This window comes from Carettochelys insculpta, chromosome 5 (assembly GCF_033958435.1).
Source record: "Carettochelys insculpta isolate YL-2023 chromosome 5, ASM3395843v1, whole genome shotgun sequence".
Taxonomy (NCBI): Eukaryota; Metazoa; Chordata; order Testudines; family Carettochelyidae; genus Carettochelys; species Carettochelys insculpta.
The window spans coordinates 96456406-96481665 of NC_134141.1; the positions used below are offsets into that span (position 1 = coordinate 96456406).

Below are 25260 nucleotides of genomic sequence, written 5' to 3' on the forward strand. Positions count from 1 at the left end.
GTCCCTCCCCAACTTGGGTTATCAGGAGGGTTTAGACAGAGCTACAGAAGAGGCTTCTGCAGTTTGTGATAGGAGAGTGACTGACAGCAGTAGTAGGCTGTTGCCCTTTACGAGGTCTCTGCTACCAGCAAGTAGCAGAGGGCTCCATGGACTCTGGATCCTGGGTTCAAGAGGGAAGAAGCACCTGGGGTTACAGACAGATCGTTCTGCCCGCCCTTCACTGGGACACACCAGGCTCCCCAGCTCCTGGCCCAGCCGGGGAGCCGAGGAGACGCCTGCAGCATGGGCGGGAGTTGCAGCAGCGCTGCCACCCCCGCTTCCCCCCGACCGCCAGGGGGCGGGGCCGCAGAGGTAGATGAGGCCGGCTCCCGGCTAGGGGTGAGGCAGTGACACTCGGTCGCGGGGGCGGGGCACGTAGCGTGCTTCGGAGCGAGGCGATTGGCCAGCCGGCCGGATATGCGGTGACGGAGTGAAACGTCCCTGCCCAGGCCCGGCCCCGCGCGCGCCGCACGCAGACCTGGGGCCGCCCCCTCCTTAAAGCCCCTGCCCGGCTCCAAGCCGCAGTGGCGGCCCGTGTCCTGAGGCGCTGTGGGTCGCAGCGCTTCGCCCTGTGGCTCTGACTGGATGCGGCAGAGCCCCGCCTGCTCTTCTACGGCATCGAGCCCCTAGCAGCGCAGCCTTCGCCGGCGTCCCGGGCTGGCAGGATGTTTGACAAGACGCGGCTGCCCTTCGTGTTCCTGGACGTGGTGTGCGTGGTGCTGGGTACGTCTCGGGCCGGGCTCCGGCCGCCTCGGCGCGTGCTGTCCCGCTTGCTGCCCCCGGTGCGGAACTTGGCACTGTCCCTGCGCGCCTGGCTGCCGTGGGGCTCGGCTCGGGTAACACGCTAATCTCGGGCTCTCCGTTGGGGAGGGGCAGCTCCTGGGGCAGCTTTCCCTGGCGCTCTGCTTCCACTGCTCTGCCCTCACCTTCCATTCCTTTCTCGCCCGGCCGTCCGCATCGCTGGGACTGGGGGCCTCTCCCCGACCCTCCCCTGCTCCTCACCTGGAGAAACCTGGTCGCTGTGGCTGCCCCGCTCAGGATGTTCAGCAGTTGGCTAACGGTTAATGGCGTTAAACAAGGAACGTTTAGCTGGTCCCACCGAGGGGAAGCATTGGAGGGGGCTGTCATCTAGCTGGCGAGTTCCACTGAAAAGCAGATGCCTTGGTTTACTCTTCTGTAGGGCTTTGAAGTTCGCTAGGATTTTGTTCCTTTCTTTGCCTAGGTGTGTGGAAGTAGTTGACCTGCTTGTGCCAGTGGTGACGGAGAGGAAATGAGTGTCTAATTCTAGACGGCTAATCCTTATTCACTTTATCTTGTCTGATGTCATGCTCCATCATCTCTCAGCCTCTTTATGGTCCCTAACCTTGTTAAGGTTTTTATTTTCACCTGCTTCAACAGTCCAGGAGCAGCAAACCCATTCAGTGCAGGGGACTTCTTTGTTTCCTAAGCTTTGTCTCTTGATTTTTTTTTTTTCTTTTTTCGTTGGTTGAGATGACCCATTTCATCTGCAGAAAAATCAGTGAGGGGGTAGTTGGATAATGCGTGTTCCTTGGTTTTGTGGCATGGGGGACGCAGTGGTGCGGTACCTGAAATAAAAATATATTCTTTCCACTTCAAATGTGCAGGTTTATGCAAAACATGTTTATGCTTAGCTTAATAGACTTTTGTATTTTAAGGCTGGTCTAACAAAGCCCTGATAATTAGAGCATCTGGGTGTTTGTTTTTCAGCCGTAGGCTCTTGTAAAGGTAACCCCCTATTTGCATTGCTAGTAGTGAGAGATTCTCTGTAGAAGAAGCTGACACTTGGAATTCTGTTGACTTCCTTTTATTACCTGTATCCTCAACAGTTCACTTGTACTGATGTCACATTTTCCATAAGCAGGTATTGGACTTAGTGGAAACTAACACTGTTTAAGGGTTTGGAAGTTTGTTGTGGTTTTTACTAATTCTAGAGTGTGTGTGAACAGTAGTTTGTGTGATTTCCCTGGCACTAGTACCATATTTCAACAATAGTACAACTGCACTGTTGGTATAAAGGGTGGTTTTTAGCATTATATCATGAAAGCTTTACGATCCTTTCAGCAATATGGCTTATTGGCCTTTAGTTGTAGTTGGAGACAGGCTTCCTTTGAGCCAAAAGACAGGGTTTGGTTTGGTTAGCTCCCTCCCCAGCAGAGGAAGCATAGACAGGGCCTTGCTGAAGAATCAGGTTAATTTTAATAAAATGCTAAATGTAGGAGAATACTTAATGTCAGTTTTGAACAACCCCTGCCTTTATGATTTATATCCAGATCTGTATCTAATGCTCAGCCTCTTGAATAGGGAAGGGAGGGAAGCAGCATTTGTGTATGCAACTGCTGAAGACACTTCTAAAATGAGCACAATCATGGAACCATCTCATCAGGATATTGTGATACTATCAAAGCATTTGAATCCGATTATAATTGGTGGTGGTTGCTGCAGTTCCAAACTGGCCAAATGCTTAATTGCTGCCATTTAAACACACACCTTAATCTGGAACTTTATTGAGAGATATATATAAAATAAATAATTTATTATATATCCTAAATATATTTCATGAACTCTATAACAAACTTCAACTTTTCATAACCCAGGCTTGCCCCTGGATGCACTATGCTTTTTTTTTTTTTTTTTTTTTAAAAAAAAAAAACCTGTATAGTGTGATTGAGAGAACTTAATGTTTTATTTAAAAAAAAAAAAAAAAAAAAAAATTACCTACAGCTGAAGGGGACTCGAAGCAGTGAAATATTGCCTATATTTTTAAAAAACAAAAATCAATTTATTTCTGTTCTGAAATGCTGTTAGTCAAACTACGTCACCAGGAAACTACTTTAAGGAAAGTCACTTTGTCTTCATGTAGTGAAATGTCTACAAATCATGATCTGTTTTAATAGCCTAATTTCTTAATTTTTTTCTAGACTGTTGTGGTCATTTTATAGTGAGATTTTTAAATGACTTTTGCATGTAATTCTAAATAAGTGGCCCATTAATCTTACTTTGGAATTTTAAAATGTTGTTTTTTAAACTAATTTCAATATTTAAGCACTTCATGTTTTAAAATTGAGGAAAAGTAACCAAATATATGAACCTTAAATTTCCATTTATTAAAATCTCAGCTTTTTCTCTGACATCCCACTATGGATGTTTAATTTAGCTCAATCTTAACAGAATAAGAGCTCTGTTTTAGTCATTTCTACTTCTGTCGTCTTTCTTGATCACGAGGGACAATTCTGCCTAGTACTCGGGTCAGGGCTTCCTTTCTGTCTCTGACATCTTTCTAGGTGCTCACATTGAGGCGCTATCAATCCTGCAGATATTTGTGCTTAATATTGCCTAAGATATGACCATTTGTATTTATTCACATACCTAAACTTCTCATCCAGGCTTTCCTCATTGATCAAATCAGTTTCTCTATCTCTGGCCCCGGTAATCAATCCTGCTGTCAGAATTCACATTCAGAATGTTGCTGCAAACCTCTTAGCCTGTTGATTCGCTCATGTAACTCTTTTCTTTGAATCCCACCTGGCTTGCCTTTTACTATAATTTCAAATATAAGCTACTTGTCTTCACTTTCAAGGCCCTTCATAATCCATCCTTAATTTACCTACCCCCTGTTTCAATAACTAATAAAATGGTTGGCTCCTGCTGCTGGCTAACAATATCAGCCTCATTTGTTTGCTTGCTTGTTTTGAAATCAGCTCCGTTTGCCTACTTGTGTATTTGAAGACATCACATTTTGTTTTCTCCTATGTTGCACTTTGTGCTGGGGAGAAGCTTCTTGTAAACATCTGAAAAAGTAACGCATTGACTTTCAAAACACTCCTGAAAATTCTTGTTTGCCTACAGAAGACTTTGCAACGCTAGGCTGTTGGTGTGCTGTCACCATAGCATAATCAGTCTGACCAATACTGTCTCATTTGTGTTTTCTTGTACTCTCTCCCCCCCCCCCCCCACATCTGTCTGTATGCATCTGTTTGTCTTGTACTATGAGCTCTTATGGGTAGGCACTGTCTTTGTTCTGTACGCAGCATTTAGCACAGCGGGGTCACAGTCCATGACTGAGGCTCCTAGGCAATTCTAATGATTATTGTTGTTAACAGAATGAATTCCTGTCTAGCCTGTGAGTGAACACTCCTTTTATTCTGCAGCAGGGTATCTTCATTCTTACACCTCTCTTTAGGGTGGGAATGGGACATGCTAAGGTGCTGTGCTGAATTGGAGTCTGAGTATGGAGTCTCTTCAAGTAAATCTTCCTTAGCCTAAGTTAGTTTACATCAGGTGAGGTGGGGGGGAACAATATGACCAGTATGTCAGGTGAAGAGAATTGTTTCATATCTGCATGCTTAAATGCACTGACACAACCTGACAGACAAGGTGGGAGAGGTATTATCTTTAACTGGGCTGATTACTGTTAGCATGAAAGCTAGTCTGTCCTGTACATAGATCTTTTTCTGGACATCTGCAGTCTGTGGTGTGTGGTTTTTGTAAAATATAAAATTTAGGGAATGGCTCAGTCTATACATGATGGGGGTAGGATGAGACCTTAGTGCTAGAAACTGTCCTGAGCAAGTTCCTGGGAAATGCATGTGGAGGATGCAGTTTTAGCCCCAAGATGACTTAAGAGAGACTTACATTTCTGAGGGGGAAAAATCCTTCCTGATATGGCATGCTTCTAGTTTTCCAAACATCCTTTGCTATTCAAATAATCTGTGTGCTTCTGGGACTAAAGAGATCCACAAGACCCACAGTGGAGATTGAGCTTGATATTTCATGAATGTGACTACTGGAGAAACCTTCTTTAGTAGTTTGATTGAAAACACTTAGAACTTATTAGACTAGCCAGAGCCTGGCACCATCTTTACATTTAGGTATACGGTCACCAAAAAACTTTGGGTCTGCTGAGGCTTTCTTTTGGAGTTTTCTAAAAAATGATTCAGGTCAGAATTGGAGTTTGAGCTAGATTAATAGTGAAGGTATGAATTTTGTAATCTCAGCAGTATGCACATATAGGTAAAGGAGGTACAGTAGAGATACACAGCATCTGCTCTGCATGTGTTTGTGCTGGTCTCTGTGGTAGGATGTGGGTAATTGTAGTGCATATCTCTGATTAAAGTGAAATATTTTTACCCTGTAGAAAATACAGGTGATCTGAACTGCACAGATTAGTGGTTGACATGACAGTTGGCCTTAGAATGCTCCAGTATAGAAATGCTTGGCTATAGGTACAATAAAGCTGTAAGCTATGAGGAAATAATTTTTTCTCTTGCTGACACAGTATTGGTACTACTGATTTCTTACATTTGTTGATGAAACACTGGTGATGGTATTAATGTATGCCCTTCTGACTAGATGGGTTATAGACTGACTTGTAAATAATGTAAGGAGGAAGTAAACATTTTTTTCTTGAAATATGTACCTCTATAAAGATTTTCTTTTATAATACAGATAATGTTTCTCTGTAATAGAGCTGTTGCTGTGTGGCCAAAAAACACACCAATATCAATTAATCACGCTGGCTAATGGGGCAGAGGGGTTTGAGAGTTCTTGTCTTCCAAACAAAACGTGACTGGCTATAATTATGCTTTTATATTAAGTTTAGTACATACTTTGGGTAAGGTAAAATAATGCTGACTGTTAGATACTGATCAGCATTTGTTCCAGACAAAAGTTAAAACACACAATAGTCTATATGATCCTGTACTCTTCTGAAAGTTTCACAATTCAATCCATCGTTTTCAATAATTTAAAAATGCAACTGATTTAAATCTATCTTCCATTCTGAATGGGGCAGAGACTAAGAAGATGTCTCTACAGCCCCCCCCCCCCAAAAAAAAAAAAAAAGTGTGGAGCTGTAGGTCTACTGAAAGATAAAGTGCTTAGTCAGAAACTTGCTGCAGAAATCCTACTTAATGCTTATGAACTGTTTCAGTGCCCTTTCCCCTGTTTTTCCCATAGGGTGTATCTACCTGCACACTTTTTGGGGAGACTGTAGAGTACAAAAACATGCAGGCCCTGCCCTCAGCTCAAATAGCAGTATCGCTGGTGAGACACAGCTTAAGTCAAGTGTGTGTGTGTGTGTGTGTGTGTGTGTGTGTGTGCACGCACCCTACACGCTTTCTGTGATACCAAGTATTGCTTCCTGTCTGCAGTACTCTTCTTGGCAGCATAGCATCCTGTTGTCCCTGCTCTCCTCAAGCCATCTCCTGCAGAATGAGGCTGCTCCAGTGCAAGGGGAGGGTCTGGCAAGGGGCCAGTTGCAGGGAAAGGTTCCAGCAGCTTTTTGCTGCTGCATCCCTTCCCTGTTGCAGACAAACTCCAGTAAGCTGCTGATCATATTTCCCCTCCTCTGTCTCCCTGCTCATCCCTCACCCTCACCCCCCCACCCCCCAACCATTTCACTGACATGTAGCCTCACACTGGGGTGAAGACCTAGCATAAATGGCGATTGAGCTATCTCTGCTGATCAGACAGAGCCTATTTCCATGTTGGGTTTGCTGTTCCTAAATGCTGTAGTTCAGCTGGCCACATTTACCTCTCACTTCTTCTTGAGACACTCCTATATACTGTTAGAATAATTTCTTCCTTTCTCATCATATGGATATTAAACTTTGAACACAAATTGTTCAACCTTCGCAAAATCAGCTGACTGGGCAACTTGTCTTCAAACTAACTACAGTGTACGTGAGGCTCTCCAGAGGGAAAAGCTCTGCTTTTCTAAATCTGAGAGCACAGGTGACTGACTAAAACTGCAAGACTCTTTCCTAATCCCTGAATAACTTTGCCAAGAACAGCACCTTAAAAATAACAACCCCACCTCCTATCACTTTTCATAATGTGATCCACCCCACAGAGGCTACATCTACACTAGAAGCATCCGTCTACAGAAGTTACTGTTGGAAGCGATGTTCCGACAAAACTTCTGTCTGCATATCCTGTTCACACATAAAAGTGGTTCGATCTTTTGATCTGCTCTGTTGGGAGTCAGGGGAGGGAAGGGCCCCTGGAGTGTCTACATGGTGTTGCTGGCAACAAAATGCATTTGTTTGTAGATGCTCTGAGGATTTTTGGGGAGGGAAGAAAAAAAATCCACTTGTCTACAAAACTCTCTAGTGTAGAGGTAGCCAGAATGTCTGTCGCTTCTGCCATTCTAAAAAGCAAAAATCCAGAGTGACTACAAATATGAGACTAAGACTTACTGAGCCATTGTTTTTAAACCACTGGTCTGGCACTTAACTTTTTAGGTGGATGCAACTGGGCTTCAGTAGCTTCTGTTGAAACTGTATTCAGTTTGCTTGTAGGGAAAGCTTTTGTTTCCTGCGGTAGCTATAGCTCACGATGGACTAAATTTTAAAACCTCATTCTGTCCCTGGCACAAGATATGAAGGTACAGGTGAACAGTTCAGTAGACTCCTCTAACTGTAGTGGGGTTTGTGGGGAAGGTGAAGGATTGACATCAAACAAGGCAGAGAGCCTCTTTTTTTTTTTTTTACTTTCCTTTGACTGTAACAATCAGTTACGTAGCAACTGACTCCTGAAAATTCTTACATTCTGTCTTGTTTGTCCAATGTCCTAGGGGTCCCTGGCCCCTCTCTTTCAGCATATGACTGCTGACAGCACTTAAGGGTGGAGGTGGGAAGGTATGGTCCTGCTGAGCTAAATCTGAAGACATAGATACATAGGCCACAGGTCTGAATCCACTACTGCTAACAGAACTGAGTTCACGGAAATCCTGCTAATTGCTTACTTGTTGTTATTGAGGCTATGTTCTCATGCTAAAGTCTACTTGTAGAAATCCAGAGAGGGTGAAGAACGGTAAGTATAAGCTATCCACCCTCTTTTTCTGCCAATAGGATTTTGTTCCCTTCTGTACAGTCTTTATTTTTTTTTCCTTCTGACCTGTCTACTGGGTGGGAGGAACCAAACTGGGAGCTGGGGGAGGTCTCCTCTCCTTGCCAGGAATCTGCTTCAGTGTAGGTAAGTTGGAGCTTCATCCAAAGCCTGTTGAAATCAGTGGAAAATGCCTGACTTGAGCAGGCTTTTTTAATACGGTAGTTGTTCAGATATCAGCTATCAAAGTAATACTAACTACATCTTCCAGAAAGAGAACTCTATTTTGTGAGTTCTGTAGAGTCTATAGAGTCTGTCCATGAAGCACAGAAATCCCAACGTGACCTTGCTCACCATCAGGTGTCCTACTTCTGCCAAAAGCAGTGGCAGATCTTCTACTTAATCTCCATCTTGCACCCTCTAATATAGGGTGACCATCTGTCTCATTCTCGGCAGGATGGTCCTGTATTTGGGACATAAAAAGGTGTCCCGACCTAGATTGTGAAAGGGACTAATTGTCCTGTATTTGCTGTGCAGGTGCTGCTGCCTGCTGGAGAGCACGTACTGTGTCAGTATGTGCTTTCTGCAACAGAGGGAGCCAGCAGGTTACTACTTTCCCCTTCCCTGAGGCTTGGGGTAGGGGGGATGCCCCAGCTTGCTCCATCCTTGCTACTTCCGAAGTCTCGAGGGAAAGTGTGTGGCGGGGGTGGAACAGCACTGTGGTGTCTCCATCCTGGCTGCTTCCCCAAGGCTCGGAAGGCAGAGGGGGTTGAGCACTGTGGCTGCTCCCTCTCTGCTACTTCGCTGAGGCTCGGGGTAGGGGTAGTGGGGGGGGCCCCCCCATCCTGTATGTCCATGGGAGATAAGGTCCCCCTACTCTAACATCGTAGTAGGCATCCTTTGATCCCAAGGGATCATGGGTTTGCGCCCCAGTTGGACTGATTCAAGTAGCGTCTTCTGTGGCTGTGCAATCCAATCCGGGAGTGGCAGTCCTTTCCGCACTGTGAGCAGCAGTAGGCAGATGTCGCTCTGTTATCACAGGCATGGGTCTTCCTGAGGGCTCTCCTGTCTTCTGCTTCCTTCACCAGGGTAGTTCCATACATAGCAAGAGCTTCCTTCACTCCCTGTTTCCAGGCATGCCTGTCTGAGGCAAGTGAATGCCACATGTTCACACTGATAGAGCACGCTGAGGTCATGCTTGCACATGTCCTTGTAGCGCAATTTAGGTCACCCTTTCGGCCTCTTTCCAGACACCAGTTCACCGAAGAGGAGGTCCTTTGGTATTCGGCCATCCGTCATGCGTGAGACATGGCCCAGCCAGCGCATACGCCTCTGTTTGAGAAGGGTGAATATGGAGGCGGTGCCTGCCCTCTCAAGCACTGCGCTATTGGGGACCTTGTCCTGCCATGAGATACCGAGTATGTGCCTAAGGCAGCGCATGTGGAATGCGTTAAGCCGCCACTCTTGCTTTGAGCGCAAAGTCCATGTTTCACTGGCATACAGCAGTATGCTCAAAACACATGCTGTGTAAATCTGCACCTTGGTGTGTACAGTGAGCTTATCGTTAGCCCAGACTCTCTTCGTCAGCCTGAAGAATGTTGTGGCGGCTTTTCCAATGTGCTTGTTGATCTCGCTATCAGGTGACAAGTGGTCCGAGATCGTCGAGCCTAGGTACACGACCTCATGGACAACTTCCAGTTTGTAGTCTAGCACGCTGATAGATGGCTCGTTAGCCATGTTTTGGCCCATCACGTGGGTCGTCTTTAAGCTGATTGTGAGGCCAAATTCCATGCATGCATCCGCGAAGTGAGTTATGGGTGACTGCAGTTCCTGCCGAGTGTGAGCAGCAATAGGTGCATCATCAGCAAAAAGGAACTCCCGTAGACGTTTCGTAAGCACCCTGGTCTTCGCTCTAAGCCTCAACAGGTTGAAGAGGTTGCCGTCCATTCTGGTGCGGAGAGAGATGCCCTCTGTAGCAGTTCTGAAGGCATATTTGAGCAAAATTCTAACATCAACATGAAGATATTGCAGTGGTGCTGTGTGCAAGACGTGGGACTTCGAGAATGTGCTTTAACTACTGGGTTACATTGTTACATGACCACAGCATTGCAATGTATTACTGTTGTGTGGCTGTAGTTCTAACCACAGAATAAACTGGCAACATAAAACCAAAACATAAGTGACTGGGGAAGACGTTGGGGGGGGTGTGTGTGAAGGGGAGGCATTCATAACTTTTAATGAGCGGATAGCCAAACCCTATGGGGAGCTACTTATATGCCCTTTTAATCGGAAGGATGACTGTTGGCTCTGAGCTTTACATGAGAACCCTTTAAGGATTTGGTGAGTGCTTTTATTCCCAGTGACTGCATATGTTCTGTGTGATTGGTATATGTGGAACTGTGCTCAGGTGTTGATTTAGAAACATGTATGGCAGGACTACTGTAGAAATTTATTAATTTTTGGCTATGCTGTTTTCTCATACAATAGGCTTAGTCGTGGAAGACCTAGCCATTCTTCCAGGATTACTAGAACATGAGCTTACCAGTTGATGATAAATGCTTTCCAGTCTTAATGCCCAATTGCTTGGAGTCTTCTATTCTAGTTAACCTCTCCAATTAAAATTTGTCTGAAAAGAAATTAGATGCTGTCAGTTGTATTAATGAACTTAAACTTTTGAGCTATGAAAGTCATTGAATAAATTTAGCTTCCTTCTAAAAAAAGAAGTTGAAAAGTAAAGTCCTTGTTCTGATTTATAATAGAATCAGCAGTTTTGTTTTTTTTCCTTGAAGATAGTATGTGCATCTCTGGTCTTCACTGTAAACTTTTTTTAACAGCTTAATTGGAGGGGTAACCATGTGTGGTGGGTGTCCTTTTTTTTTTTTTTTAAGTCATCTTTTACCATTTGATGGCACCTATTGGCATCAAATGGATATTAATTCTCGATGGGTTGAGTACGAAGTCTTTTTTTTTTTCCTGAGTCAGTTTTCAGCCTTGTGTGTACACCTTTTTTCAAAGTTCTCCAGTTAATACAATATCTTCCAAAAAGGACAGATCTATTGTCTTTTGTCAGTTAAAATTCATCTTTCTGTCACACACAGACATACACAATATTGGGAAGACCTTTCTTCTCCCATCCGCCCAAGAAAACTATAACTTCAAAAGTGAAAGCAAATTTTCAGTGACCTGTAGACCATCAGGGTTTTGCTCATTCAGGATTCTGTGACATCTGAAGAAGAGATTAACTCTGTGTTCATACCATCATTGGAACCTGAACTTTCTTCCCAACAGGTATATTTTTAATAATGAACAAGGCAGTTGTTGAGAAGCTTTTTAAAGTAAGATGTCTAGGAACAAATTGTTGAAATGTTAGGTACTCATGAGTGTAGCATAAAAAGCTTATTCTTTTTAAACTAACTCTGAACAAACTTACCCAGATTCAAAAGCAGAAATAGATTTTTACAAGAACAAATTCTAGGACTAATTACTTAAGTGTGTATTAAACTGTATTTAATTTTGAGATACTATAGTAACGACAGTTTAAAGACTGAACTAGTGTGCTCTGGAAACAGTTGTAAGTTATGAAAACACTAGCTTGCCAGGAGCCTGCCTGGCTCTGATTACTGTAATAATTCTCTTGTGTATTCTGATGCATGCTATTGTGATGCAGTATGCAAAAATAGCATCGTCTTACGGACAGTGTAGCGTATTAAGGAAAACCTGTAGTTTCTCTAACACTCCCATTATAAAACTTTAATCTGTTAAGAGGAAACTTGTTTGTTTAAGTGGAACATTGCTGTGCTACATTCTTACTAAGCTACACAGGAAAGGAGAACCTTTGAGTCTTTCCATAGTTAAAAATCAGTCATGTGTACAGAGGTTATGGTCATTGACTTAAATTATTTTCAGAAGTTGCAGTCCAATATACACTAGCTTAGCATGGGGGAAATGGTCCAACCATCTGATTTGTCAGGCTTAGAAAAGGCTCACTTTATTGGGAGGACGGAAGACTATATATGAATAGGCTAGACAGCCACAAAATCTGAATTGACAAGATTTTGACCCTAAACTTCCCTTTTTAAAATTTTTATGTGACAGCACCAGTGGGGTCAGATTACAGTTCACTGTATATTCCTGTCCGTGCTATTGTAGGAAAGTCAGCTTGTCTGTGTGTATGCTGAATATTGGCAGCAGAAGGGGTAGATGACGTTCAGTAGGATTTGTAGACGCGCAGCAGCTCTGAGAATTAGGTCACTCGCTGCCTCTATCTATAAAACTAAAATTATATCTGTTGGCCTGCTTAAAACAGGGGAGCTGCAAACCAACAAGCTTGTATTTACAGTGCACTTCAAAGATGTAGCTGGTTATATGGAATAATTCTTTGTGTATGTATCTTTTTCTGAGCTGACCTTAACTGGAGGTGAGGGTATAGTGTTACTCTTTTTTACAAAAATCCCTCTCTACACTTAGCCCCAAGAATTTTTATGTACCAGTTCTTCCAAGCAGAACAAATATATTTTTCCCTGCCCTCACCCTTAGCAATGGCCACAATAAATGACCTTCCTCTTTGAGGTGCCATCAGCATGACCACATAGGCTGACCCAGTGGAGTGACTATTGAAGAGCATTTTCTCTTAATCCTCAGCCACTAAGGAAGTTATTGGTGTGTGTGTGTGTGTGTGTGGATGTGAAATTTAGTGAGAAGTTTTTAAATAGTATGTAAGGAAGTGGAAGAAATGTTAGCTCAGAGTATAGTTTTAATTTCTAAACAAGCATTTTGTTTGGCAGAAGGCTTTTTTAAAACTTAGAGTATTGGAAACATTAGGTTGGAATAAACATGATAGTATTTTAAAAAATGTGTCTCAGTCTCTCACAGTCAAGGCAGGAAAGATCTCCTAGCCAGGTCTAAATATGAAAGATGAGGTAAGGGCAACCTGCCAGTGAGGTCTAGGGGCAGCACTCTGGCAGGTTTCTTCACTCACTCTGTTGGTTGCTGGGAATAGCTGCTTTGCTGCTTTCGGTAAATGGAGAGGGGCAGGCAAGGAAGTGGGCTCTACTCCCTCTTGTCCTCCTGCAGCTATGGCATGTGGTGTTCAAGGTGGTCTTTCCCCAGTCAATAGTCCCAGCACTTCCTTGACTGCAGCTGCTCCCTGACTTTCCTTAGCAATGCAAACATGATTTGACTTGGCCTATGTCGATTCTCCCACAGAAAGTCAACCTAAAGTGTGCAACTCCAGCTGTGTGAAAAACATAGCTGGGTCCGAGGTACCTTAAACTGAGTTACTGCAGGGCCTGCTGTGTGGGAGGGAAAGGGGGTGACTGGAGAAACTTTCCCTCTTTTTTTTTTTTTTTAAAACGTTAAGTCAGGCTGAAAAGTTGATCTAACAGACTCAGTTTCAGCTACAACAGTCACATAGCTGGAATTGTCACCTGCATTTTTTTTCTGGCTGTCTACACAGTCTCTCTCGTATCGACTTCCCTTACTCCTTGCCAGGGCCAACCATAGAGCCCTGATGGTTCGATTTTAACATATTCCCTAGTGGGGATATGGACCCTGAAGGACACTCTTCCAGTAAGTGCAGAGAGAACCTTTTCTTATCAGAGGTAGAGTACAAGGGTTGACTGCAGAGCAATCTGAAGTTGGGGGTGGGGGGTGGGGGCTTTCACTAGATCTGCTGATGGGTCATGCTCAGAAGGCTGAGCCCCACTGTGGTGCAGATGTAGCCTAGCTTCATTGCTGCCTGGAGAGCTCTGAGTAGTGGCAAAACTTCCTCTGATTGCTAAACTATTTAATAGTCCTGGGCATGCTTTCCTTTCCTCCCTGCCCTCCTCCACCCCGACTTCATCCTTCCATTGTCCTAAAGCAATGTGTGCACAATCCATATTGTGTAGTTCATAGGGAGAACTCAGTTCTTCCCTATAAGCTTCCAGGACTCAAGCTATGGTTATTCAGTCTGTAATGGGTGGCTGGATTGGAATTAATGTCACCTGTAAAGGAGTTCTTTAATTTTTAAAACTATTAAGCTTTGCTAATGAATTTTTATTCAGTTGGAGGCTCCTTGTATGTATGACAAGCTTTCATGATTTTTGCAAAAGCAGGAATACCAGATCTCCAGCATATCTCTAGGAATTAGCAGGTGTGGCATTTAGAGTTTGACAAAAGTTCTAACTACATTTGCAGGCGCATTAAAAGAAGGCATTGAGAATACTTGTTACCATATAAATCAAAACAAAAAAGCAGTCCCGTAGCACTTTAAAGACTAACAAAATAATATATAAGGTGATGAGCTTTCGGGGGACAGATCCACTTCTTCAGATCATAGCCTTACGAGAACACTCTCTATATAAAGCACAGAGGTCCAAAAATTAATTTTTCAGATTTGTCAACCTTGATCTTTTTTTGGACCTCTGTGCTTAATATATTGAGTGTGTTCTCATAAGGCTATGATCTGAAGAAGTGGATCTGTCCCCCCGAAAGCTCATCACGTTGTATATTAAAGTGCTATAGGACTGCTTTTTTGGTTTGATAGAACAGACTAACATGGCTGTATCTCTACTGTACATAGAATAGGTATGTAAAATCAATATTACTAGGTTATGCATGTAAAAATCTGATAAGGCCAAAACTCACTCTAACACGATGCTTATTTGTTCATGTATTTATTTTAAATAGATCTGAATTTCTGTTAAGAACTTAAGCAGTAAATCACCAGAAGCCATTGGCTAAGGATCTGGAACAAGTTTGTTTTTTTCAAAAAATACCTTCTTCAGTTTATTTAGCTAGCTTGTCAATGTCTTGATTTTTAAAGACCAGAAATCGGAGAGCTGCTGCTTGTAATCTATGAATAAAAGGGATGTGTGAGAAGATATGACCTGCTGATGATTGTATTTAATAAAATTTTTGATTCATCTTTATTCCCTCCTGAAATAAAGCTTGAGACAATCACAAGAAAAAACTAATCTTTTTTTTTTTTTTTTCAATTAGGCATGTGTATGACCATAGACCCCACTGTGAAACTTGAGGGCCTAAAATTATTTTTGTTTTAGGTTCAGCTTTTTAAAAAAAAAAAAAGTGATGTGTTCAAAACATTCCCCTACAGTGTTTACAAACCCAACACTATAGCATGCCTAGTATGTGAGAGCCAGGCGGTGAAATCAGAGATGGCCAAGACTGAGAGAAGCTAAAGTAGCTTCTTCCCTCAATTAGAGCAGTCAGAAAAAGAAAGTAATGGCATAAATATAAGTAAGATCTAATTTTGGCAATGTGAATAAAGAAACTAGACTTAAAATCTGAAATTCTTGATGTTGCCTCTTTAAGGAAAACAAGTGTCACAATCAAGAGTAACATATGGTGTGTTTTGGGTTTTTTTCTTCAAGTGTTGAGGGTGGGTGGGGTGCTTTTTTTCGTACTCTGAACTGTGATTCCTTTTGTTGTTTACCCTCGGTTCAAAGTCGACTGTGGAACAGCTACTACAGTAATAATCATTCTTATCTTTTTATGGATTACATGGCCTTCATTTAATTTTATGTTGTCATAACCTCTGCAAAATGAAGAATTAACAGAAGGTAGGTAATGTGGTGTCTGCTCTGTTCCCTTCTCTGGTGGTCGCTCTAATGAGTGGGACATCTACAGCCAGCATCTTTTGTTTCAGGTTGGTACTACAAAAGACTCATTCTGCACAGCCAGGAAACTTAGATGACAACTGGACATGGAGAATAGCGTCTGAGCAGCAGGCATCTGATTAAATTGCCAATTTCTGTTGGAAGTTTTTCCTGGAGGTTTCATCGCGTAACTACTCTTCAATTCAAGTTTAATCTTTAATCCCTGAAGACTGCTGGACGATCCTGGAGGGCTGGCAATGCTAATCGAAGATCTCTCATTGGGGTGCTTTACTAAGAATTGATTTTTGTATATCTTTTTTTGAATACATATTATGGGCCTACTGTTTCTCTCCCCCTTCTACTCCTTTTCCTTGGCAGCAGGGAAGTGGTTCCTGCTCTGCAGAGTAAACCAGTTTATCCAACCTCTATCTTCCTCTGCAGATGTTTGTACAGTACTTAATTTACTTTTGGAGCTGCTGGGCTACAAGTAATAGATGACCCCTCGCCACCACACCCCCCTCTCTATATAGTGTGTTTTCCTGGGTTTTTGCAGAAACTTAGGGTCTCTGGATTATGCTTAACTGCTTTTAGTGGTCTAAAATTTTCTAAAGATGGAACTATGTTTTTAATAACTAAGCTATTATCAAAATTGACCTCTGAGGCCTAGTCTACGCTAGCATGGGCCACTGATCTAAGTTGCACAACTTTGGCTACTCGAGTAATGTAGCTGAACTCACTGTACTTAGTGTGGTATCTTCACTCTGGTAAGTCAACAGCTGATGTTCTCTTGTTTACTCTACTTGTTCTGATGGAATGCTGGAGCTGATAGGAAAGTGCTTAGTGGTCAGTTATACTAGAAGCAATACATTTACTGGTTAACTTCTGCCTGTTGACTGCTTGGGTAGTGAAGACATGCCCTTCTTTGGATACCCTGTAGTTTGGGCTAGATTTGAAAGGGGCTTGAAATAGCTGGAGATGGGAATAGAGGATGATCAAAACCAGTCTGAAATGCCTCTCAAGCCAGTTATTAAAGGCCAGACCTGAAATCCCTTTCTGAGCATCTCCTACAGAAGCTTACTTGAAATGTTGAATTGCTGTTAAAAGAGCTTCCAGTTTGTCTGGGTATAGCTAATCAATAGGCTTGGCAGAACTGAATTTCTGAAAATAATTTAGATGGCTATTATCCATGTTTTTGTTCTTGTGTGGTTTTAATTGTTTAAAAAATGCAAAAATCACAAACCAAGACTTTTCATAATGAATGAATAAATATCATTAAGAATAATGCTGCTTGAGAATTTAGTTTGATTACTCTTTCTTTACCAATGGCAATATTTCCTTTATCTGGTAGCATTTGTGGTGATGTTGATGTTTGATACTTACTAATAAAAAGGTAATCCTTCCAAATCTACTCAAACACTTGTTGTAAGCGTAAGTCTGTAAAGCATGCCACTGTGTAACTTCTGCCAGAGGAAGGACTTTACAGGGATACAGAACAGAAGGGGTCTTTGCTCTGAAAGTTGAAGGTATCTGGAAGAGAGCTACTGAGTTCTAGATCACCAAAAGATGAGTGACCGTACAGATGACTTCTGATGGACACATTGTGTATAGATAAGGTGACTAGTGAATTACTGACTAGAATGTCAGCTGCTTTAGAATCTGGAAAATGAGTTCAGCAAGACTTGTTTCAGTGATATGAATTGTACAAATCAAAGAACTACAGAAAGTCCAGGAATTACTTGATGGGGAAACAAGTGTCAAACTTCTTTTTTCAGTTTCTATGTAACTAGTGTAAATACAACTAAAGATATCTCTGTGCAGCTCCCCATTAAGAAGGAATGGTGAACTGTGGCCACAGAGCTGCAGGGAACCATGTCTTCAGAAGGTCAAAGTGAACTAAATGTCTCATGGCCATCCAGGGCATGGCCCCGATGACCACATGAGAGGTTGCCCATCCACAGTGTATGTGTATGTACTAACTGCAAGCATTAGTCTTAATGAATCCAGATTTCAAAAAAATCAGGTTCTCTGAGGTGTTGAAGTCCAACAAATTGGAATTTGTGGTCTGTTGCCTCACTGCACACAATTAACATGCAATTTTTTTGCAAAAGCTGGTGTCAAGGTCTTACTCTTCTCCCTGTGCTCTAATTACTAATCCGTGCCATGGAGTTGTCTTTTTACACTGTTAATTCCTTCTCCTTCAAAGTCACTTCAAAAAGAGAGCCTTTTTTCTGAAGCTTGGTGGTGGTGATGAGCGCATGTCTCCTCGACTTTGTTCATAGTGTTTCACTTTTTAAAACCTTGAATTGTGAGTTTTTGTTGGCTATGATTTTGAACATTTTTCTTGTTAGAGTATTCTACTTATTGCCAAGTGGTGTTAGTTTTCCTTGTTTTATATGAACAAATATGGAAGACTTGAGTTAGACAGGAATTCTGAGTCCCTCTGCATTTGCAAAAGCTCCCATGTGAAGACTTCTGAAGGCAATAGAGTACATGGCTTAATTTAAGAGATGGAAAGATGTCATTCAGAGTTGAATCAAGGAGGTGATGCTATGGGCCCTGAAATAGCCTAAACCTAAGAGATGGCAATTGTCAGGATGAGACTTAGTTTAAAAAGGCTAAACTTTGTGGTGAGCTGCTTTCACAAGGTTTGAGTGTTTTTTCTGAACTAATATATGGGCTTCATCTGGTTAGGGTTATGGTGCAGAGCCAAAACTACACGGCTGATTTGGGATTTGGACCTTTTTGAGACTCTTTCCCCACCGACCTTGACTCACATTTTTACAGATTTGGATTCCAGAGTTTAACTTTTGCCCATTCTTGTCTTTAGTCTCTGGATTATTCATTCTGATGTTCAGGAGTTGCGAGTTCTTGACTAAATTATTTGACATTGCACAGACTTATGAATAGAAGAGGCTGGAAGAAAATTAAGTTGGGTATTGAAAGGTAGACACAGTTTTGGGGGGGGGGGGGGGGAATGGATTCTTGAATTTAAATCTTCCATGGGAAATAGTACCTCTACAAGCTTACATCTTTTGTTAGAATAACTAGTGTTTGGTAACCATACTGGAGTAGCTTGTTGCTGAATTCAAAGGGCTCTTTAGCTAGTAGAGAGGCATGCCCTTTTGTTTTTAGAAGGGAGTCTGTTCTGCTTCATTTATTAGTTGTAGTGGGACTTATGAATCGGTAGAAACTGATTTTTGTAATCATACTCTAGTAAGTCCCAGTGATAAAGGGATTAATGTCATCTTCATGATGAACTTTTTACATCGATTTTAATAAAATATTCTGAAGGGCAGCTATGAGCCAAATAAACAGATTACTGCTGGAAGAGTCCTAAATATAAAGAACCATCTTCTATTCACATGGGCGGCATCTAGTTTCAGACCAGCAGCATGATGCAAATGAGGGCTCACAAAATTGTAAATAGATGGACATCTGCATATTCAGCAGAAAAGAGGTTGTGTAGGTGTGGTTCTGTCAGCAAAAAAAAAAAAAAAATCCCTCATTAGCCCCTTCTCCCTGGGGGTGGGGGTGGGAAATCAGGGGTAAGGGGCTAGCAACAGAGGGGGTTTTGCCAGTAGAACCATGTCGACATAGCTTGTTTTCTGCCACAAATGAGCAGTGTGAATATGTAAATGCCCATCCATTTGCAATTTTGTGAGCTTTCATTTGCATCATGCTGCTGGCAGCCAGGCTGAATCTAGATACAGCCTTTATGCATGGTCCACTTTGAAATCTACAAGAATGTGGCAAGCAAACTGTGTGACATGTCGTCTTTTTTTTTTTTTTTTTAACATAAACTAGCTTAATCCTTTCAGAATGTCTAGAGTCTCCTGATAGTCTTTTGAAATTCATCTCCTTTTCCCGTTTCAGAAGTATTTATTCATGAGACTTAGCCCCTTGACTAATAAAATCTGAAAGGTTCTGTTTTCCTCCAGCTTTAGCGGACAATATTTAATGAGAATTTAAGTTGTTCTACATGGTGTTAATTCGATTAAAGGTCATTTCTTTTAAAAACAAAAACAAAAAGAAACGAATAAGTGGGCCTAATTCTGTCCTCCAGTGTTCTTTTTCAACAAAAGCAGAGATGGAGTGTCACCAGTTTTATGGGCTAAAGCTTGGTGCAGTGTCTCTGGCAACACTTTTAATCAATTTAAAAAAAAAACAAAAAAAACTTTTTTGTTTTGAAGGCCGTGCTTCCCTTCAGTTTTCTGCAGTTGTAGATAGATGTTACGTACAGTAAACCTCCTAATTGACCCTGAAATAACAGACTTTGGAAATAATGGGCACTGCCAGACCTCCCCTCACTGCATAAATGCCATCGATTCACTAAAGCTACTGCTGGGGCCAGAGGGGCCGCTGCAGCGGCTGGGGCCGGAGGGGCCCTGTGTGCATGGAGCATGTTGCTGCCTGGCTGCCACTGCCTGTATGGGCGTGAAGCAGCAGCTATGGTATCGGAGGCTTCTGCCAGCTGGGGTCGGGCGGCAGCCACACTCTACCTTTGCATGGGCAGCTCAGAGCCAAGGGCTGGAGGAGCTGCAGTGCTGAGAGCAGCAGGAGGTGGAAGGAGCCAGGCTGCCATTGAGTTCCTCCTGGTAATTGGGAGAGGAAGATGAAGGTGTGAGGAGAAGGGGGCGGGAGGGAAAAGAGCAGCAGAGGACAGGACTGAGTGATGGGCTGCGAAGGTCAGTGCATCATAATACAGTATAATCATTGGTAGATAGCAGACTTTTGGCATTAATGGACTACTCCCACCCCCCCCCCCCACCCCCGTTAGCCCATTAGATCAAGGGTTTATTGTGTTGTCCCGAAGAGCCAGCCCTTACACTGAGTTGGGTAAGTGGTGTGCATTGCATGGTATTTAATATCCTGCACTGACTCACGGGGAACTAAGTTTTTTGCATGTTCTGAAGCTTTCTCCATGACTGAAAGTAAACTTTAATTTAACCATCTGTGTCTTTTTTTTCCTTCCCCCAACAGCTGGCTTACCCCTTGGTGTTCTAAACTTGGCCAAAATAAAGCCGTATCAGAGAGGCTTTTTCTGTAATGATGACAGCATCAAGTATCCATTCCATGACAGTACCATCACATCCACTGTCCTCTATTCAGTGGGGTTCACCCTGCCCATTTTCTCTGTAAGTAGCTGAATTTCTAGCCATCTGTGTGTGGAAGAGACTTCAGAGGGTTCCAAGAAGTCATCATTGTGATACAGATGTTTGGAGCCAGAGGGAGGAAACCTATCAGAAAAAAATGTGTATAGCCCTTTATTTGTATTGATTGTTGTAGCAACTAAAATAACTTCAAGAAAGGTAATGGAGTCATTAAGCTGCAGTGAAACCTGGAAGTTATCAAAACCTGTAAGTGGTGAACAACTTCTGCTTGTTCAGGTTACATATGTTAATGTAAATAATCTTGTATTTTGCAGTGCTGCTGGAAACTTTGTACATCCCTGGTCAGAACAGACTGCAGTGTCAGTTAGTAAATAACTGAGAAGCTTTATATGTAACAAATGAAGTCTCTCTTATTCTACAAGCATCCGTGTGTGAGCAGCTCTGGTTATATTGTGTATATGGCCTACATAGGTACTCCCCCACCCCCTTGCACCCATAGACCAAAAGATACACATGATGAATTCTTGGATCCTCAAGAGTCTGATTGCAGTTAGACTTGGATACTTAGAATCTAATCAGATGGTTTGCAGAAAAGGGGCTGGGTGCTAAGCTACCCCAGGAGTTACCAAGGAACAAGTTGCCTATTTCAGAGCATTCTTTGGCTTGAAGATTTTTTGATGCTGACCAAATCCATGTTGGAAAAAGTCTTAGTCTTGGTCTCTGTCTTTTTAATCCATGTTGCAACTTGCTAAGATTCCAGGTGCTAGATTAATCATTGTAACAGCATTATATTTCATTTTGTATATTATGGAGTTGGAAAGCTAGACCTTATTGCTGCCTTTGGAAAATAAACAAGTGCCATAAAAAGGGTTAAAAAAAATTCTACAAACCTTTCAGGGAGAGAACTGACAAAGCTGTAATATGCCAGTTTGGAGGGTTGTCTAGTTAATTGCACAAGTTTAACTGCAATTAATCAAATGTGGCTAGAACAAATTGTCATGGGTGATAGCAATTTTAATTGCTTTTCAAAAACAGTATCAGTTGCAATGTTTCTTGTATATTTTACATTTCAAAATCTTCTATTGACATCGTGATCACAGCACACTTGGTATTCTATTTTACCTCAAATATTTGCACTGCAAAAATAAGTAGGATTTTTCAGTTCACCTCATACAAGTACTGTAGAGCCATCTTCATTGTGAAACTGCAACTTAAAAAATAGACTTTCTTTCATATTGTTGGTTTTTTAATGCAATTATGTAACATTTTAGAGCCCACAAGTCCAATCAGTCCTACTTGTTCAGCTAATTGTTTAGAGAAACAATTTGGCTTACATTTTATGGGAGGTCATGCTGTCTGCTTGTTCTCTACAGTATCACTCGAAAGTGAAAAGAGGTGTTCATAGAGGACTTTTGTAGCTGGTATTGCAAGATACTTATATACCAGATGTGATAAATATTCATTTGCCCCTTCATGTTTTGGTCACCATTTCAGACAACACATTTCAGTGTGCGTTGGGGGGGGGTGTTAGAAGTATTAATTACATTTTATGGCTGAACTCCTTGGGGGAGATTTGTATATCTTCTACTTTTTTTTTTTTTAAACCCACGTTTTTCTGTTTCATACTATAGCAGCCTCAGATGATGACTCAGCATGTGTTCATCTTAAGAACTCTTTACCTGCAAATATGACAAAACATGAAGAATGTACTACTCTGAGATTTCTAAAAAGAGCTAAAACACTCAACCAAAGGCTTAAGAACTTGACTTGCCTTCTAAAAATCCTGTCATTACTGAGCGTTCTTTCAGAAGTCTTTAAAAGAGAAACACTCCAGTATGGGAGCTATTCTGTTCTTCGAGTGTCCCCGTGGGTGCTCCACAAAAGGTGTCGGGCTTGCCCGGTGCCGCAGATAGGAAATCTTCCAGCAGTTTCTCCTGGATCGCTCATGTGCTGGCGCGCGCCGCTCCCCGGCGCGCCCCCGGCCATGTTTGCAATCTGGTCCCCTTCTCAACTGCCATCAGCTGCAGACGGAATCCACTCAGGCTAAGGCCAGAGTCAGATTAGATAGTGTTTCTACGTGTAAATTGTTTTTTTTTTTTTTTTTTTTTTTTTTTTTTTTTTTTTTGGGCTTAAAAAAAAAAAAGGGGGAGCGGAAAAGAGAAGAGTGGACGTGAAGGCCAGTAGGCCGCCCACTGCCCTGTAGGCCAATGACCGTGATTGGGGTAAAAAGGCACGGATTAAGTGCTAAGTACCCTATTAACAGTAAAGGACTCACCGCAATGGCCTCTTCAGGTTTTAAAAAGCGTGAGTCCTTTCGTGAAGCTATGCCGGCCTCAGATGGGCATAGTGAATGCATCTGCTGCCTGGGGGAATCACATGTTACCCAGAAGTGTTCTCACTGTGCTAAGCTCACAGCCAGGGCCAGGAAGAACAGAGAAATGTGTCTTAAAATGCTCTTGCTTGACAAGGCCCTCCAGCCGGACTTGCCGGCGAAGCGTCACCCAGAAGGGCCCTCTGGGTTGCATAAGAGGAAGGCAGCTTCTCTGACCCCCTCGGTGCAGAAACAGAGGAAACCCTCCCCAGCTTGATCCTTGCCGGCGGTTTCAGCGAGTGGGACGAGTGGAGCGCACAGCCCCCAGCCGCGTACTCAGTCAAGCGGCAGCGCCTGTGGCAGAGGCTCAGCCTCCGGTTACACAACAACCATCACCCGCGGCACCGAGAGCATCAGCGAGGCAAGCGCTGGAACCAGTGGTACTGCCACAGGCGGCACGGGCCCCCGTGGCACCAATGGTGCAGGGCCGCCAGGCAGGGAGCCTGCAGGCACCGGAGGAAGTTACCCACATGGCACCGCAGCTGAGTGTGCCAAGCGTGGCGCCGACAGCGGGGCCGAGATCCCTGGCACAGGAGGGAGCGGTGCCAGCCCTGCAGGGGAGGGGCAAGGCAAAATCAAAAGCCCGGCACTGCAGCCCATCTCTGGACAGGGCTGCGCTGCTACTAGCAACAAGCCCTCTCCCTGTGCTACACACGTCGCCCAGAAGGCCTAGGTCTCCACCGGCCTATCCAGAACCTCCTTCTCCATTCCTCCAACCAATGTCACCATGGCTTGGGCCATCTTCACCTTTTCTGGGATTGGATCCCCTGGAGCACTATCACAAACCAGTTTCACCTCTATCTGTGTCGTCGCGGAGGTCTCGCTCTCCCAGACATCGGGGGTACACACCCCGCGAGTGGTCTAAGTCTCCATCCCCGGACCCTTGCCCGTGCTGCCATGGTCGTCCTTTTCTTGCTGGACACAGACACCCCAGGCCTACGCCCAGGGGCAGGTCCCCCCCGGCCGTTCAGTACCCCCGTGGACACTCCCGATCGGGGACGGAAGCACAATTTATCTCAAGGGGAGTTAATTTTAGAACCCCGAGATTTTCCTTCAAAATCCTCCAGCGAGCAAGTGTATCATCAACCGCAGGAGCCTGAGGGTTTGAGGGAGGTTTACCCTAGTGGTTCCTCCTCATCCTCCCCAGATGAGGCCATGGCCCTTGGGGATGTCTGTCCCCCCAGATGACCTCAAACAGTTTCAGGAGCTGTTTAAAAGGGTGGCTTTCACACAAGGCATTCAAATGGCAGAGGTGCAGGAGAAACATCACAAACTCCTGAAAAATTTGAGACCCCCGGCTTCATCCAAAATTGCTATTCCGCTGGACGAAGCCATTATGGAGTCAGCCGCCACCACCACATGGCAGACTCCGGCCTCCGTTCCGCCTATGAACAAGAGAGCGGATGATAAGTACTTCGTCCCGGCAAAGGGCATGGAGTTTCTCTTCAGTCGCCCACAACCAAATTTGTTAGTGGTCGAATCATCCCAGCGGAGGTCAAAGGCTTCTCAGTACAAATCGGGGGGATCGGACAAAGATGCTAAGAAGCTAGAGCTGTTTGGCAGGAACGTATATTTCTCCTTTACCCTGCTATTGAGAATGGCAAATTATGCGGCAGACCTAGCGAACCATAATTTTGATAATTACTCCAGGCTTACTCCTCTCATGGATTCACTTCCGGAAGATAAGAAGCCGGTGTTAAAGGCAATAGTGCAAGAGGGCTACGCAGCATCGCGGACAGGAGTCCAGATTGCCTTGGATGTGGCGGATACGGCAGCACGTTCAACGGCTACAGCAGTGGTCATGCGTAGAGAATCCTGGCTCCAGGCATCAGGTATCCCGAGGGACCTACAAGCGAAGATCGTGGACCTTCCCTTTGACACGCAAAAGCTGTTTACAGACTCAACCGACTCGGTCCTCCACTCCAGTAAGGACTCGAGAGCTACACTTAGAACCTTGGGTATTTATACTCCTCCATACAGGAAGAAAAAATATTATCCTCAGCAAAGACACTACCCGTACCAACGCAGCGCGCTCAGTATCAATGGGGCTACGACCAAGGGCGCCATCAACAGCAGCAACAGTACAGAACTCCCAGGCGACGTTCTCAACAAAGCCTTACGCCTGTGGGACAGGCCCAAAGGCAACAAGTTGAACGGGTATGTTGGGGGCTGCACTATCACTACCATCGCTCAATGCCACTCATCTCATGTTCCATCACCGCCTCAGACGGTTCCACCCCCAATGGTAAAAGATCACCACAGACAAATGGGTGCTGGAGATCATAGCCACGGG

The 25260-nt window shown here is 43.5% G+C and overlaps 1 protein-coding gene across 2 annotated transcripts in view; it reads left to right on the forward strand.

Annotated features, from left to right (window-relative positions):
* The first annotated feature begins 508 nt into the window (after positions 1–508).
* PLPP1 (phospholipid phosphatase 1) overlaps positions 509–25260 on the forward strand; it is a 125835-nt gene continuing 101083 nt past the window's right edge. Inside the window, exons 1-2 of one of the 2 annotated variants that reach the window (XM_074995567.1) lie at positions 511–762; positions 20466–20620. In XM_074995567.1, the coding sequence (XP_074851668.1) occupies positions 705–762; positions 20466–20620 (213 nt within the window). In that variant the 5' untranslated portion in view covers positions 511–704. Of the gene's footprint in view, positions 763–20465; positions 20621–25260 lie in introns of both variants that reach the window. The other variant, XM_074995568.1, reaches the window with a different exon arrangement.